Source organism: Neomonachus schauinslandi, chromosome 11 (genome assembly GCF_002201575.2).
Source record: "Neomonachus schauinslandi chromosome 11, ASM220157v2, whole genome shotgun sequence".
In the NCBI taxonomy this organism is placed as follows: Eukaryota; Metazoa; Chordata; class Mammalia; order Carnivora; family Phocidae; genus Neomonachus; species Neomonachus schauinslandi.
This window is the reverse complement of record NC_058413.1, coordinates 90868696-90885154: the sequence shown is the minus strand read 5'-3', so window position 1 is coordinate 90885154 and position 16459 is coordinate 90868696. Positions and strand designations below refer to the sequence as shown.

General features: G+C 38.4%; 1 protein-coding gene across 1 annotated transcript; it reads left to right on the top strand.

Moving 5' to 3' along the window:
• The first annotated feature begins 15128 nt into the window (after positions 1–15128).
• Positions 15129–16058, top strand: LOC110586269 (olfactory receptor 8A1). The gene has a single exon (XM_021696473.2). It carries the CDS (start codon positions 15129–15131, stop codon positions 16056–16058), a length of 930 nt encoding a protein of 309 aa, XP_021552148.1.
• Positions 16059–16459: the final 401 nt, after the last annotated feature.

The window sequence follows — 16459 nt, the reverse complement described above, 5'->3', positions numbered from 1 at the left end:
GGGGATGGGTGGAGGAAGGGCAGTCTGGGGAAAAGAAAAGAGAACCAGTTAGAAAGAAACACCACCACTCTCTCAGTATCCATCCCCCACTTTGGAGAATGGAATCCACAGAGAGAGATTTGAATGTTAGTATGTTAGGAAGGTTTTTACTGTTTGCAATGGATCTGTCTTACACCCCAAGTGACTTTAACTTCCAGAGAGAACAGTTAGAGTCTAAACTTTGCCTCCAGAGAGAAAGCAGTAATTTATTCATATCCATATAGATGTTTTTTAGATGTTTAAATTAGTCCATTTTCTGTCCTCTCTCCTGCCTATGCTTCCATTGCTGACACCTAAGCCTCTTCCCTGAAGAGGGTCCTGTGAGAAGACACTGTGACTTCTCAGAACCCCCACAACTGGGTCACTGCTGTCAACCAAGAAGGTGAGGCCACATTTTTCCAGTCTCCCCTAGATCAAGTGGTTTAACGATCATTTTTTAAAGCTAACACTTATTTAAGGTGTTCCTATGAGAGGCTATGTACTGAGAGCTATGTCACAATATTATTATCCCAATTTGCACATGAGACAAAGGAGTTAGGTACCTAGCGGAAGTCCCCAAAATACTGAGGTGCAGCCTGAAGGTAAACTTTGGCAGTCTTTCACATTTGCACTCATAAACACTAGGTTACCTGACTCACCAGGGTTAGGAACATACTCACCTTCCTTTAGTTCAGATCTATAAAGCTATTATTCTCTACTGTTTCTTGACCACATTGTCCTGGAACCCAAAAATGACCATAATGAATAGAAAATGATAGGTTGAGGGCGCCTGGGTGGCTCAGTTGGTTAAGCGACTGCCTTCGGCTCAAGTCATGATCCTGGAGTCCCTGGATCGAGTCCTGCATCAGGCTCCCTGCTCGGCAGGGAGTCTGCGTCTCCCTCTGACCCTCCCCCCTCTCATGTGGTCTCTCTCTCTCTCTCATTCTCTCTCTCAAGTAAATAAAAAAAAAATCTTAAAAAAAAAGTCTCTTATAAAAAAAAAAAGAAAATGATAGGTTGAGCTAAGAACTCTCTCCTCTCAGTCTGGTGCAAAGGATCAGAAACTCTAAGTTATCTTTCAGGCCTTTCTGCACTGAAGAACATGATTTCCAGTTGTTAATTTGCCCAAAAGCCCCTCTAGCTATAAGGAAAGAGATGGTGCCTTTTCCTGACCAGAGGACAACAGGAGAATAAGGAGTTTTATTAGGATTACAGATCTCAGTGGCCTGATAATTAAGACAGAGATTCCCTGAAAAGCATTTCATCAGAGATTACTTTCCCAAAGGAATAAGAAATGTTTGTTTATACCCTTGATATTGCTTGATTTGGCTCATAAAGACAATTACTTTAACAAATATTTATCCAGTACTATTAAAAGAAAAATCATTGTGAAAAAAATTATCATCATTACTATTTCTTGAATACATAGTAATGTACCTGACACAGAACCCTTCTACTGACTTCTGGCTGCCAAGAATCCAAAATACTATATAAATATATCCTTATTAATTCCTCACAATAATAATACTCATTTTAAACATAAGTTGCTCACAGACAATTTGTTTCAGAGCCCACATGCCTAGGTCTGTCTGACTCCAGGCCTCTATTTTGTAACCACTAGACTAAGCTTCCTCCTGATGAAAGTTACTGAAAATCCATAAAGCTAGGGTCCTTGCCTTCTTGGATCTGGCAAACTCTTGTAAAGTAACAAATAAATATGCAATAACTTTAATAAAAAGAAGTGGCAAGAATAAGGAAAGATTAACACAAAGGGTTATCATAAATTAGGGTAGGACATTCAATAATCTATTCATATCCCAATTCATTCTAGGAATAATTGCACTACATCTAGCTCAAAAAAGAAGGTAGACTTCTCTGATCCCCTAACCTTCTCTTCCCATGGAGTATAAGTTTAATGGTACAATATCTATCAGGTAAATGTTCCCAACCTCTGCCAAGAACAGCCTTTTTCTAAATTACTAACTGGTCAGAACTCCCTTTGACTGTCCCTGCCTTCCACCCATTTTTCTTGGACCACTACTCTCTACTGGCTTTCTAGCTTCTTGGTGCTCTCAAATTGAATCCTAGTGGATCAGATTCTCAGTGTAGGGACACATCCAAATTTGTTCTTCCTCTTCTGTTGCTTTTGTCTTTTTCTGTTTTTTTCTCTTCACACCAGCTTCTGCCTTGACAAAAATGTCTATCCTATGACTTGATCTCTCAGAGCTATAGTTACTTTAATATCAAGCCCACACACTAACAGAATTTTAGACCTGAAAAGACTTGGGAAATTATCAAATCCAGTATTTCCCAAAACTGGCTGAGCACCACAATTACTTAGAGTGTTTATTAAAAAGAAATTCTGGGCTCCCCACCCAAACCTTCTGTATCAGAATCTGTACGGGTATGAGTACAGTAGCTGTATTTTTTTAATTTTCCCAAGTGATTACAATCTCATCAACTTACGGATCCACAGAACTAATATTTACCCCCATCTTACATACAAAGACACTAAGGAGATCCCGAGAAGTAAAGCCATCTGCCCAAGGTCACAGATTGAATTTAGGTCTCCAGGCTTCCAGTTTCTCCTACTCCGTGGGCCTATATGCCCTCCTGCTGAGCTGGAATACAAAAGATCAGTGTTCATGGATGCCAGGACAGCTGGAATCTGTGGGGCAAGGCATGGAGAGGAAAAAGCCAAAGAAAGGAACCCTCAGGCATGCGCATCAAGGACTCCTTTGAGTTAATAGCTGAATTCTAAATTTTGTCTGTGCATGGTGAGACTCCAGATGTCTAGAACACAATAGCTGTTTGGAGTCTAGGAACTGAATAGAGGTCTCAGAGGATGCACAGTACTGGGGAGCTGTTAGACTTCTGGCCTAGTGAGAGTGGAGAAGTTTTGATGAACAAACCAGACATTAAGATGAGAACCCTGAAAAAAAAAAAAAAGAAGAGACCCCTGAAATCCATACCCTAAGGGTGAGAACTAAGCCATCAGACTAAGGACAAAGTGGAACTAGACCCATCATAACAAAGCCTAAATCCAGGTCTCAGCAGGATCAAGGTGATCTGCTAGTAAATTAACTGCATCCCAGAACAAAATGCAACAATCTGTAGAGAAGAACAACATAATCCACTGTCTCTATAATATATTTACAATTCCAGCATCATAAAATAAAAAATTACTAGAAATACAAAGAAGCAAAAAAATATGACCCATTATCAGGATGTAAAAATAGTCAGTAAAAGCAGATCCACATGTGACTTTAATGTTGCAATTAGTGGACAAAGACTTTAACTACTATAATTATTTATGGAAATTTAGACAAAAGAAATACCAAATTGACTAACAGATAGAAAATCCCAACAGATTTATAAAAACAATAAAAAAAGGAAAATTTCAAAAAAAAACTTAAAACTAAAAATATTGGAAATAAAGAATTCATTAGGTTGGTTTAATAGCAGACTGGACACAACCAAAGAAAGGATATTGAAAGCAAAACAGATCAACAGAAATAATCCATACTAAAATACATATAGAAAAAAATAATAATAAAGAGGAATATAGGAACCAAAATCTTTAGAACAATGCTAAATGGTCCAACATATGTGTAATTAGAGTTTCAAAAGGTGAGTTGAGTGAGAATTGGAGGAGAGAAGATTTTTTAAAATAATAGATGAAATGATCATATCATTTTTATCCTTTCTCTTATTGATGTGATGTACTACCTTGCCTGATTTATTAATATTGAACCACCCCTTGCATTCCTGAAATAAATCCCATTTGATTGTGGTGAATGATTTTTTTAAATGTATTGTTGGATTTGGTTTGCTAATATTTTGTTTAAAATTTTTGGATCCTTGTTCATCAGAGATACTGGCCTATAGTTCTCCCTTTTTTGTAGTATATCTGTTTTGGTATCAGGGTAATGATGGCCTCATAGAATGAATTTGGAAGCTTTCCTTACTCTTCTACTTTTTGGAATAGTTTAAAAGGAACAGGTATAAAATATTCTTTAAATGTCTGGTAGAATTCACCTGTGAAGCCATCTGGCACTGGATTTTGTATAAGTTTTTTTTTTTTAATTTCTGATTCAATATTTATTGCTAGTAATCAGTCTGTTCAAATTTTCTATTTCCTTCTGATTCTGTTTTGGACGGTTGTATATTTCCAGAAATTATCCATTTCTTCTAGGTTGTCCAATTTGTTGGCAGGTACTTTTTCGTAATTACCTCTTATAATCTTTTGTATGTCTGTGGTGTCAGTTGTTATTTCTTTTCCCTCATTTCTAATTTTATTTATTTGAGTCCTCTCTTTTTCATGCTGACTATGGTTAAAGGTTTATCAATTTTGTTGATCTTTTCAAAGAACCTGCTCCTGTTTTCATTTATCTATTCTATTGTTTTTTTAGTCTCTATTTCATTTATTTCTACTCTAATCTTTATTAATTCTTCCCTTCTCCTGGCTTGGGGCTTTGTTTGTTCTTTTTCTAGCTCCTTTAGGTGTAAGTTGGGTTGTGTATTTGAGATTTTTCTTGTTTTAAAGAAACAAGGGCCTGAATTGCTATAAATGCCTCTTAAAACCACTTTTGCTACATCCCAAAGATTTTGGAATGTTGTGTTTTCATTTTTGTTTTTCTCCACGTATTTTTTTATTTCCTCATTGGTTTCTTGGTTGACCCATTCAGTGGTATCGTGTTGTTTAGCCTTCATGTAGTTTTGTTCTTTCCAGATTTTTTCTTGTGATCAGTTTCTAGTTTTATACCATTATGGTCAGAAAAGATATGTGATATGATTTCAATCTTTTTGAATATATTGAGACTTGTTTTGTGCCCTAACATGTGATCTATCTGAAGAATATTCCATGTGGATTTGAAAAGAATGTGTATTCTGCTGTTTAGGGGTAGAATGTTCTGTATAAATCTGTTAGGTCCATCTAGTCTCATATGTCATTCAAAGCCAATATTTCCTTTTTTATTTTCTATGGATGATCTATCCATTGATGTAAATGGGGTGATAAAATCCCCTACTGTTACTGTATTACTTTAAAACAATTATTTTACATATTTTGTCTAGTTTTTTAATTGCTTTTGGTAAGATGGCAAGCCCAATGTAAGTTATTTGTCATGGCCAAAACCATAAATCATAACTATTTAACTTCACTTGGCTGGCCTTTCATGGAGTTCCAAAGCCTGGAAGGAAGAGAGAGGGAAAGACCAAGAGAAACAAAAGAATATATTCATAAGAATATATGCCTAGAATATAGTAAGCACTCATTCAATGTTAAGTACCAATATTCTTAATGCTTCATGTTCAAGAATACTTGCAGCATATTCAGAATACTAGAGAATGTATTTTCTATGAATGTTCCTATTGAATATGTCATCTTTGACATATACCAAGATTATATTTTTCTGAAAGGTATATTCAACAAATATATCCTACTTATGTAAATATTCTTCAAATGATTAGTCTTCTTAATATAAATAATGAAATAGCATGGAGAAAATCTTAGAGGATTTGAGGGAGATTGGGTCATGGTTTTATAGTCTTCCTGGATACCCCCATTAAAAAAAAGCATAACTAAATAGCAAGCATAATCCCATTAACAACGTCTATGACAAAAATAAGTGATCTGTTATCCCCTTTACCTCCAAACACAAGCAGATGGGCACAAACCACCAAGAGCTTAAAATCTGCTTAGTATCAGCATCTGTGCAGGAAGAAACAGAAGGAAGCAACAGGACATCTGGCAAACCTGAAACTCCAAAACAACTAATCGGTATTCCAAGTAACTCTCAAAAGGCCAATTTGAAAATAGCACCTAAAACTGGAAGGGATTTTGCATTCTCCAATAGTGTGTGAATTTAAATTACTCCATACTAAGATCTGAAGGAACTACAGTTTTCAGACTATGAACTCTCAACATAAAGCAACCAAAGCTCCCTACAAGAGTAGGAATAAAACCCAAACTAAACAGAACAAGGCAAATAGAGACAAAAGAAAGAAAAGGTCCAGATAAATGTAGAAAGGGGACAGAGCCAGGAGATCTCAGACAGTAAAGTCATCATATTTTTTAACACCTCACAAAAGCAACAGAATAGGGAGTTCTATAGGTATGTAGTCAGAAAAAAAACTCATTTGATATAAAAACGAATAGTAGAAAAGAATCAAAAAGAAATTCCATATAAAATTAAAAGTAAAAAGAAAAATTTCCTGACAGAAAATGTGGAGCAAACCACAAAGACATATTGCATTAGTCTGCTTAGGATACCATAACAAAATACCACAGAATGGGTCACTTAAGCAACAGAAGTATATTTTCTCATAGTTCTGGAATTCAGGGTTCCTACATAGATGATGTCTCATGAAGACTCTTCCTGGTTTACAGGTGGCTGCCTTTCCAGTATTTTCTCACATGGGGGAGAGAGTGAGCTCTTCCTTGTCTTACGAATGGCACCAGCCCTATCAGATTAGGACACCCCCCCTTATGTGGTCTAATGTAACCTTTATCACCTCCTTATATAGGTTCTGTCTCAGAATACAGTCACATTGAGGGTTAAGCCTTCAACATATGAATTTGGGGGCTGGGGGGAACACAACTCAGTCCATTGCCCATGACTACAAATAAATGCATACTATTACATTATTTCAAAATGAACTAAAATACATGAAAATGTTACAAGGTATGAAAGAACAACAAAAGTCAGAATTAGAAAAACTTACAAATTGGGCAAGAGAACCCAAGAAATTATTAGAAATAAAAGAAAAAATAATTTAGAAACATGACTGAATTAGAAGTAGCAGAAGAGCTAATAAACACAACAGATAATACCTTAGGAGAAATAGAAGGTGAAAAGCGGGGTAAGAAATAAGAGAGAGAAAAGAAATGAAGATGGTTTATGGGAAAGCAAGAAATATAGACACCAGACAAAGAAAATCTACTCCACATAGAATAGGAGCTACAAAGGAGAAAACCAAAGCAAAGGGCAGAATAGATAATAAAGACTATAATTCATGGATCTTTTCCTAGTGTCAAAAAAATTTTTTTGAAGTGACATATTGAAAAGAATCATCACACCTAAGAAAATTGCCCCAAAATAAGTATCAAAACATATCCCAGTGAAATTATGGGCCTTTTTAAATAAGAGATCCTTTGAGAACCATGTAGCCCGAAACTTCCTGGTTCTTTCTGAAAAGACCTAGAAACAATAACCAACCCAGAAGCAATGAGCCTCTCTAGCACCTAATTACTGTCTTGAAATTCCATTTCACCACTAAAAGAAAGCATATTTCCTGGAGAAATGATCGATTCCTGATCTGAAGAATGAAATATATGAGATGAGCTCAGAACATCTTGTCATAACAGATAAAAATTAGTATTAGAGACTAGGAGCACTCTTGTCAAAGACTCAAGAGACAAACTGAAGAGAATTCCACAGGCCAAAGATAGAAAATTTGAGCAACAAAAGGATAATAATTGTAATGACACATAAAATATGTTTAAAGTGATGAGAGTATAATGATTCTAAAGAAAAATAACTGGTCACCTTTGGAGGATAATAAGAAACCAAACCATTATTTTGAAAATCAGAATATGAAGGACATATAAGTGTTTTTATCTGAACTGTGGGTGGATAATGAACCTATGCATGAGATAAAATTGCATTGAACTAAATGTACACACACACACACAAATGAGTACAAGTAAAACGGGGGAAATCTGAATGAAATCCACAGGTTGTATATGGCAGCATGGGTGTGTGGTATTGTGATGTTGCAGGATAATTATGCAAATGTTACCATTGAGGAAAACTGTATGAAGGGTACACAGGATCTCTCCACGCTATTTCTTTCAACTGCACCTGACTCTGTAACTATCTCAAAATAAAAAGTCTAAAAATCATTAGCGGGATGCCTGGGTGGCTCAGTCAGTTAAGCGTCTGCCCTCCCTCAGGTCATAATTCCAGGGTCCAGAGTCTGCTTCTCCCTCCCCTTGCTTGTGTGCTCTCTCTCTCTCTCAGACAAATAAATAAATAAAATCTTAAAAAAATAAAAATAAATAAAAATAAAAGTCATTAGCAACATTTTCATGAGTAAGATATCCCTGAATATAATCTCTAAAAGTAAATTTTCTTATGAACATTTTCCCTTTGTGAATAAGAATATGCATGAAGAGTTCTTATAATTCTACCTCTTACATCCTCTTACATCCCTCAACCTCCCGCCATTCCACAGTGGCCATCTACAGGTACAGGGTGACAAGTTCAGTGTTCCTTATAAACCTAACATCCCTCTACTGAAGTTCTGGTTTGTTTTAGTGAAGTATTTTCATTTGTTTCAGAAACATTTAAAATAAACAGTTTCAGCCTAATTGATTATGCCTACTGAAGAATAACATTGAGTAGTAGCCATAATAGTAGTAACCAATGATGTGGATTGTAATAACAAGTGGTGGCGGTGGTGAGGATGATGGGCTGTTGGCTATCAGATATTTGAAGGCTGGCATAAGACTCTTAAGTTTCCCAAGCTGAAGATAAAAGGAAAATTAACACACCTGGGAGACAAACCATGCTTCACAGCAGAGGAGGACACCAAGACTCTAATTGCTCCTTCAGCACAGACTCCGGGCTCCGAAGTGCATCCCAGGAGGTTCTGCCTGTGTGTTATATAAACAGACCTCCAGTCTCCCAGTCTCAGTGACCCCATTTTTCATAACTGTGCTGGCCCCTCAGAATACATTTAGGACTAGATACAAATCTGTATAGTTCTCTCCTTTCTTGCTGTTTATTTCCTGACTACTAGAATCAAGGCATCCCCTAAAATTTCCAAGAGACCGTGTTGTTTTTTTCTCACCACAGGTATTCAATTATGGATTTAAAGCAACTGTATGAGAAAAATATTTCTTCCATGAACTCCTATTTCTAATGCAGTCTTTATTTCTAACATTTGTCTATCTTCATCTCTAAGCATCTTTTCTTTGTGTGCTATGTTCTCATCGTCAGCAATCCCAAGCCTCTGATGGTCTGGTAAAGCTAGAGGTAATCATTGCAGTAACTGATATCAAATACACAGATCATGTTTGCCTATTTTATACCATTAGATGATTATAGAAGTAAAAAATTAACTTATTGCTGTCTAGGATTTTCGCCATCTGCACCACACTGAGTGGTGTTTACCCTGCACTGCTTTGTAAAGCACTTTGATTTCTGGTAATGGTATATTCAAGGTGGTTTTTCTATGTTTCTTATTAAGAGGTGAAAATTGGGTACAGGGGATATGTAAGATTTTTTAACCTATTGTTATCCAGAAGAAATTTGTTTTCTCCTCTAATAAATGGGAAAAAAGTTAGCTACTTCTGAGATGAGTTATTGTGAAATTAAATGCCATACCACCAATAACTTAACATATGAAGTTTACAATGCAATGCAGATTTTCTTATCTTCACACCACATCCTAAGGATTTAAAAACTGTTATATCTAAGAAAAGGAAATACAGTTAGTGCCAGAGTTATTATTATTATAGGAATCAAATGAGACAATGTATTATAAAGTACTTTTAAAAAGCAGGTTACAAAATGTTTTTTTTAAATGCATATATATTTATTCACATGTAAGATAGATAGATAGATGATAGATAGATAGATAGATAGATAGATAGATAGAAAAAATCTAGAAATATAGTCACTGCCACTACTAGTCTCCAGATCGCGGGGAAATGGTGTTTTTACTTTTGCTCATTTGTATTTTTTTTAAGATTCATTTATTTTAGGGGGAGGGGCAGAAGGAGAGAGAGAGAGAGATTGAGAATCCCAAGCAGACACCACACTCAGCAGGGAGCCCGACATGGGGCTCTATCCTACGCCTTTGGGATCATGACCTGAGCCTAAGGCAGAGGCTTAACCAACTGAGCCACCCAGGCATCCCTGCCTTTGTAATTTCTTAAATGCCCCTGAAGTTAGCAATGAAATCCATCCTGCATCTCCAAAAATTCAATAAATTAAGTTTACTAAATAATAATAAAGTGCTACCCAAAGATAAGCTGCAGCAAAACAATACAGTTTAATGGAAACAAAACAGATGATAGTCAGAAGTCCTGGGTTATAGCCTAGTTCTGCCTCTACTAACTATATGATTTGGGGTAATGTTTAGAGCTGCAATTTACTAGAGGATGAAAAAAAATAATGTAACATTCCTCTTTTCTCATTGCTGTGCACAAGCTAAGACATCAAGCGTAAAGCACTTTCAACCACCACATCGCTTAGAGCTGTAGGCGTGCGGATATACAAGGCTGCACACTTGGGTGTGCAGAAATGAGCTCATGATCAGGTGAGAAGGGTTTGAGTTCTAAGTCACTGATCATTAGTATGCTTCAAGCAAGTCACTGAGGATCTGGCACTTTTTTTTTTTTTAAAGATTTTATTTATTTATTTGAGACAGAGAATGAGAGACAGAGAGCACGAGAGGGAAGAGGGTCAGAGGGAGAAGCAGACCCCCCGCTGAGCTGGGAGCCCGATGCGGGACTCGATCCCGGGACTCCAGGATCATGACCTGAGCCGAAGGCAGTCGCTTAACCAACTGAGCCACCCAGGCGCCCCTGGCACTTTTGTTTTCTTAATAGGAAAATGGAAATAAAAATCCTAGTCAGAACACATTTCTCCTCATACCCAAAATTTTAGGAATTAGAGATTGACCTTTGAGGGCATTATACAAAAGTTAGTAATTATATGAGGAAGCAATAAAAAGAGTGAGAACTTAAGGTTTTTAGCCTAAGCACTATATCTTAGAGATGGGATGTCTGTAAGTATCAGGTCCAGCAAGGATGATCCATGCTTCTTAGGGACATGTTGACAATTTGAGTACCTTGTCATTAGGGAGATCGTGGAGCCTGGCTTCATGTTACAATCTGAAAATCATCATCATAACAATAATGGCCTTTGGGCACTTACTCTGGACTATATTATGTGCCGGTGCCCACGCTGCACCACAGATCAATTAAATCTGAACCTCTATGGGTGGAGCCCAGGCATCAATACTTACAAATGCTCCAGGTGATTACGGTATACAGTCAATGTTGAGAACCACTGTCTTAGAGCCTCAAGTCCAGTGAAAAACTAAGAACAAATTCCAGACCAAATTCCTAATGACAACTCACTTTTATGGGAACTGAGTGCTTGAAAAACTATTTCTAAATATGCATTATCCCATGTTATTTTTACAACCACCTTTGAAATTGATATTACTGATTTCTTTTTTTATTTAAATTCAATTAGCCAACATATAGTACATCATTAGTTTCAGATGTAGTGTTCATCACCACCCAATTACCCCAGCCCCCCACCCACCTCCCCTCCAGCAACCCTCAGTTTGTTTCCTATCGTTAAGAGTCTCTCATGGTTTTTCTCCCTCTCTGATGACTTCCCATCCAGTTTTCCCTCCCTTCCCCTATGATCCTCTGCACTATTCCTTATAGTCCACATATGAGTGAAACCACATGATAGTTGTTTTTCTCTGACTGACTTATTTCACTCAGCATAATACCCTCCAGTTCCATCCACATTGACGTAAATGTTAACTATTCATCCTTTCTGATGGCTGAGTAATATTCCATTTTATTTATTTATTTATTTATTTATTTATTTATTTATTTATTTATTTATTTATTTATTTATTTATATACCACATCTTCTTTATCCATTCACCTGTCGATGGATATCTCAGCTCTTTCCACGGTTTTCTATTCTGGACATTGCTGCTATAAACATTGGGGTGTAGGTGACCCTTCAGATCACTACATTTGTATCTTTGGGGTAAATACCTAGTAATGCAATTGCTGGGTTGTAGGGTAGCTCTATTTTTAACGTCTTGAGGAACATCCATACTGTTTTCCAAAGTGGCTGTACCAGCTTGCATGCCCACCAACACTGTAAGAGAGTTCCCCTTTCTCCACATCCTCTCCAACACGTTGTTTCCTGTCTTGTTAATTTTATCCATTCTAACTGGTGTGAGGTGATATCTCATTGTGGTTTTGATTTGTATTTCCCTGATGCCAAGTGATGTGGAGCATTTTTTCACGTGTCTGTTGGCCATTTGGATGTCTTCTCCGAAGAAATGTCTATTCATCTCTTCTGCCCATTTCTTGACTGGATTATTTGTTCTTTGGGTGTTGAGTTTGATAAGTTCTTTATAGATCTTGGATACTAGCCCTTTATCTGATATGTCATTTGCAAATACCTTCTCCCATTCCATAGGTTGCCTTTTAGTTTTGTTGACTGTTTCCTTTGCTGTGCAAAAGCTTTTTATACTGATGAGGTCCCAAAAGTTCATTTTTGCTTTTGTTTCCCTTGCCTTTGGAGACGTGTCTAGCAAGAAGTTGCTGCGGCCAAGGTTGAAGAGGTATTCTCCTCAAGGATTTCAATGGACTCCTGTCTCACATTTAAGTCTTTCATCCATTTTGAGTTTATCTTTGTGTCTGGTGTAAGAAAATGGTCTAGTTTCATTCTTTTACATGTGGCTGTCCAATTTTCCCAGCACCATTTGCTGAAGAGACTGTCCTTTTTCCATTAGATATTCTTTCCTGCTTTGTCAAAGAATAGTTGACTATTGAGTTCCAGGTTCTCTATTCTGGGTTCTCTATTGTTTTCTATTTATCTGTGTCTGTTTTTGTGCCAGTACCATACTGTCTTTATGATTACAGCTTTGTAATGTAGCTTGAAGTCCAGCATTGTGCAGCTTTGGTTTTCTTTTTCAACATTCCTCTGGCTATTCGGGTTCTTTTCTGGTTCCATACAAATTTTAGGATTATTTGTTCCAGCTCTGTGAAGAATGTTGATGGTATTTTGATAGGGATTGCATTGAATGTATAGATTGCTCTGGGTAGCATAGACATTTTAACAATATTTATTCTTCCAGTCCATGAGCATGGAATGTTTTTTCATTTCTTCCTCAACATCTTAGTAAGTGTTCTGTAGTTTTTAGAGTACAGATCCTTTACCTCTTTGGTTAGGTTTATTCCTAGGTATCTTATGGTTTTGGGTGCTATTGTAAATGGAATTCATTCCTTAATTTCCATTTCTTCTGTCTCATTGTTAGTGTATAGAAATGCCACTGATTTCTGTGCATTGATTTTATATCCTGCCACTTTGCTGAATTCCTGTATGAGTTCTAGCAATTTTGGGGTGGAGTCTTTTGGGTTTTCCACATAGAGTATCATGTCATCTGTGAAGAGTGAGAGTTTGACTTATTCTTTGCCTACTCAGATGCCTTTTATTTCTTTTTGTTGTCTGATTGCTGAGGCTAGGACTTCTAGTACTGTGTTGAACAACAGTGGTGAGAGTGGGCATCCCTGTCATGTTTCTGACCTTAGGAGAAAAGCTCTCAGTTTTTCCCCATTGCGAATGATATTCGCTGCGGGCTTTTCATAGATGGCTTTTATGATATTGAGGTATGTTCTCTCTATCCCTATACTATGGAGAGTTTTAATGAAGAAAGGATGCTGTATTTAGTCAAATGTTTTTTCTGTATCTATTGAGAGTATCATATGGTTCTTGTCTTTTCTTTTATTAATGTAGTGTATCACACTGATTGATTTGTGGATGTTGAACCACCCTTGCAGCCCAGGAATAAATCCCACTTGGTCATGGTAAATAATCCTTTTAATGTACCATTGAATCCTATTGGCTAGTATCTTGGTGAGAATTTTGGCATCTGTGTTCATCAGGGCTATTGGTCTGTAATTCTCCTTTTTGGGTGTTGTCTGGGGTCTTTGTTTTTGGGATCAAGGTAATGCTGGCCTTGATCCCACTGGTTTTGGGATCAAGGTAATGCTGGCCTCATAGAACGAGTTTGGAAGTTTTCCTTCCATTTCTATTTTTTGAAACAGCTTCAGAAGAATAGGTATTAGTTCTTTAAATGTTTGGTAAATTTCCCCTGGTAAGCCATCGGGCCCTGGACTGATTTCTTTGTCAACAAAAAACATCTTGGAATGCAAGGACTCCTCAGAGGCAAGGAAAAGCTTCATTGCCCTGCAGTTTGCAAACCAGGGAGACATGGCCTTGGGCTACAAACCAAAGTAGCTCTGTCAGGGAAGTTCAGGCTCGGGGTTTAAATAGGCAAAAGTCTAGGGCAGGCTCTGTGCCCTTTTGGACATTGGTCAGACTCAGGTCCCAAGCTGCAGTTTCAGGAGCAGAGTGGCAAGCAGGATATACAGCTCGCTATTTCTGGTAACCGTTTCAGGATATGGCAGCCACTGAAGAGCATGACAGGATGCGTTGCGAAGGGTTTTTTTTTTTAAATGTTGCTGAATTTTGTGCAAGCTTGTCATCTCAGGCTGTGCTGACTGGTTTTGTTCCCTGTGGTCATTCGGCCTGACTAAAATTTTATTTTTCTCCCTTGACATGAGGGCACCCATCTTGCCTGTCAGCCATTACTGTCTAATTATTGGGGCTTTTTGTTCTCATCTTCATCTTTCAGATACAGACATTGACTTGTCACTCAGTGATACAGTTGTAACTACCATACTACCCTGACACTGTGTGGATTTGAGATGGGTATTGTGCATTCACACTCAGAGACTGTTTGGGAATTGCACGGATGACAAGGAAATTTTATTTCTGAAGCAAAATACATCTCCGAGTACAAAATATGAAATATGCTGCTTGTTACCTATAGGATAGAGGTTTTCAAACCTGAGCATGCATCAGCATCACAGGAGAGAGTGTTAAACCCAGATTGTTGGCCCCACCCCCAAGGGTTTCTGATTTGGTAGGTCCTGGGTGAGGCCTGAGTTTGTATCTCTAACATGATGCTAATGCTGCTGGTCCAGGGAATACACTTTAAGAACCATTGCTGTAGGATATTTGAGAAACATAAAAGTGGTAAAAGTCCCAGATCTTGCTCCCTTTTCCTTCTCACCCTCATGATCTTGGAAACACCCAGAGGCTGGTCTTTCTCCCTGCAAACAGCAAGATGAGGGGAGGATTCATCAGGAAAGAGCCCAGGATCACCCAGCTGACCCCAAGTGCTCAAAACTAGCTTCACCCAAAAGTCCAAGATGCAGCCTTTCATGGGCTCTTCTCTTCCATCCCCACAGGGCTCCCAAACACAGGAGAATGGCTGCAGAAAATCACTCTACAGTGACCGACTTCATTCTCAGGGGATTGACAAATCAGCCAGAGCTCCAGCTCCCCCTTTTCTTCCTCTTCCTTGGGATCTACTTGGTCACCATGATAGGGAACCTGGGCATGTTCACACTGATTTGTCTGAATGCTCAGCGTCACACCCCCATGTACTACTTCCTCAGCAATCTGTCACTTGTGGATCTCTGCTACTCCTCTGTCATTACCCCGAAAATGTTGGTGAATTTTGTGTCAGAGAAGAACACCATCTCCTATGCAGGGTGCTTGTCACAGCTCTACTTCTTCCTTGTGTTTGTCATTCCCGAGTGTTACATGCTGACAGTGATGGCCTATGACCGCTATGTCGCCATCGGCAGCCCTTTGCTCTACAATGTCATCATGTGTCATCAAGTCTGCTCCCTGCTGGTGGCTGTGGTCTATGCCATGGGGCTCATTGGCTCAACAATGGAGACTGGCCTCATGTTAAAACTGTCCTATTGTGAGCTCTTCATCAGTCATTACTTCTGTGACATCCTCCCTCTCATGAAGCTTTCCTGCTCTAGCACCTATGATATTGAAATGACAGTCTTCTTTTTGGCTGGATTCAACATCATAGTCACCAGTTTAACAGTCCTTGTTTCCTACGTCTTCATCCTCTCCAGCATCCTCCGCATCTGCTCCACAGAGGGCAGGTCCAAAGCCTTCAGCACCTGCAGCTCCCACCTTGCGGCTGTGGGGATGTTCTATGGATCTACCGCATTCATGTACTTAAAACCCTCCACAGCCAGTTCCCTGGCCCAGGAGAACATGGCCTCCGTGTTCTACACCACAGTGATCCCCATGCTGAACCCCCTGATCTACAGCTTGAGGAATAAGGAGGTAAAGGCCACCATGCAGAAAACACTGAGGAGAAAAGTGTTTTGAGGTAAATGTTATTCTTTCTCAATTTTATTTTTTTTTTTTTTTTTTTAAAGATTTATTTATTTTTTGAGAGAGCGAGAATGAGAGAGAGTACATGAGAGGGGGGAGGGTCAGAGGGAGAAGCAGGCTCCTCGCTGAGCAGGGAGCCCGATGCGGGACTCGATCCCGGGACTCCAGGATCATGACCTGAGCCGAAGGCAGTCGCTTAACCGACTGAGCCACCCAGGCGCCCCTTTCTCAATTTTAAAATTAAGTTGTTTTAATACCAGAGGGAAGCCCCCCGAATGCTTATCCAAGCGTGATGGGAAATAGGCGCTTGACTACATGGTTGGATGAATGCCTCCTCCCCTTCTTCCCTCTTCCTTCCCTCCCTCTCTGGACTCCCATTTCTGTTTGAAATCAAA

Excerpts from the sequence above, each read along its gene's own strand:
- LOC110586269 (XM_021696473.2), top strand. The coding sequence starts at position 15,129 with ATGGCTGCAGAAAATCACTCTACAGTGACCGACTTCATTCTCAGGGGA.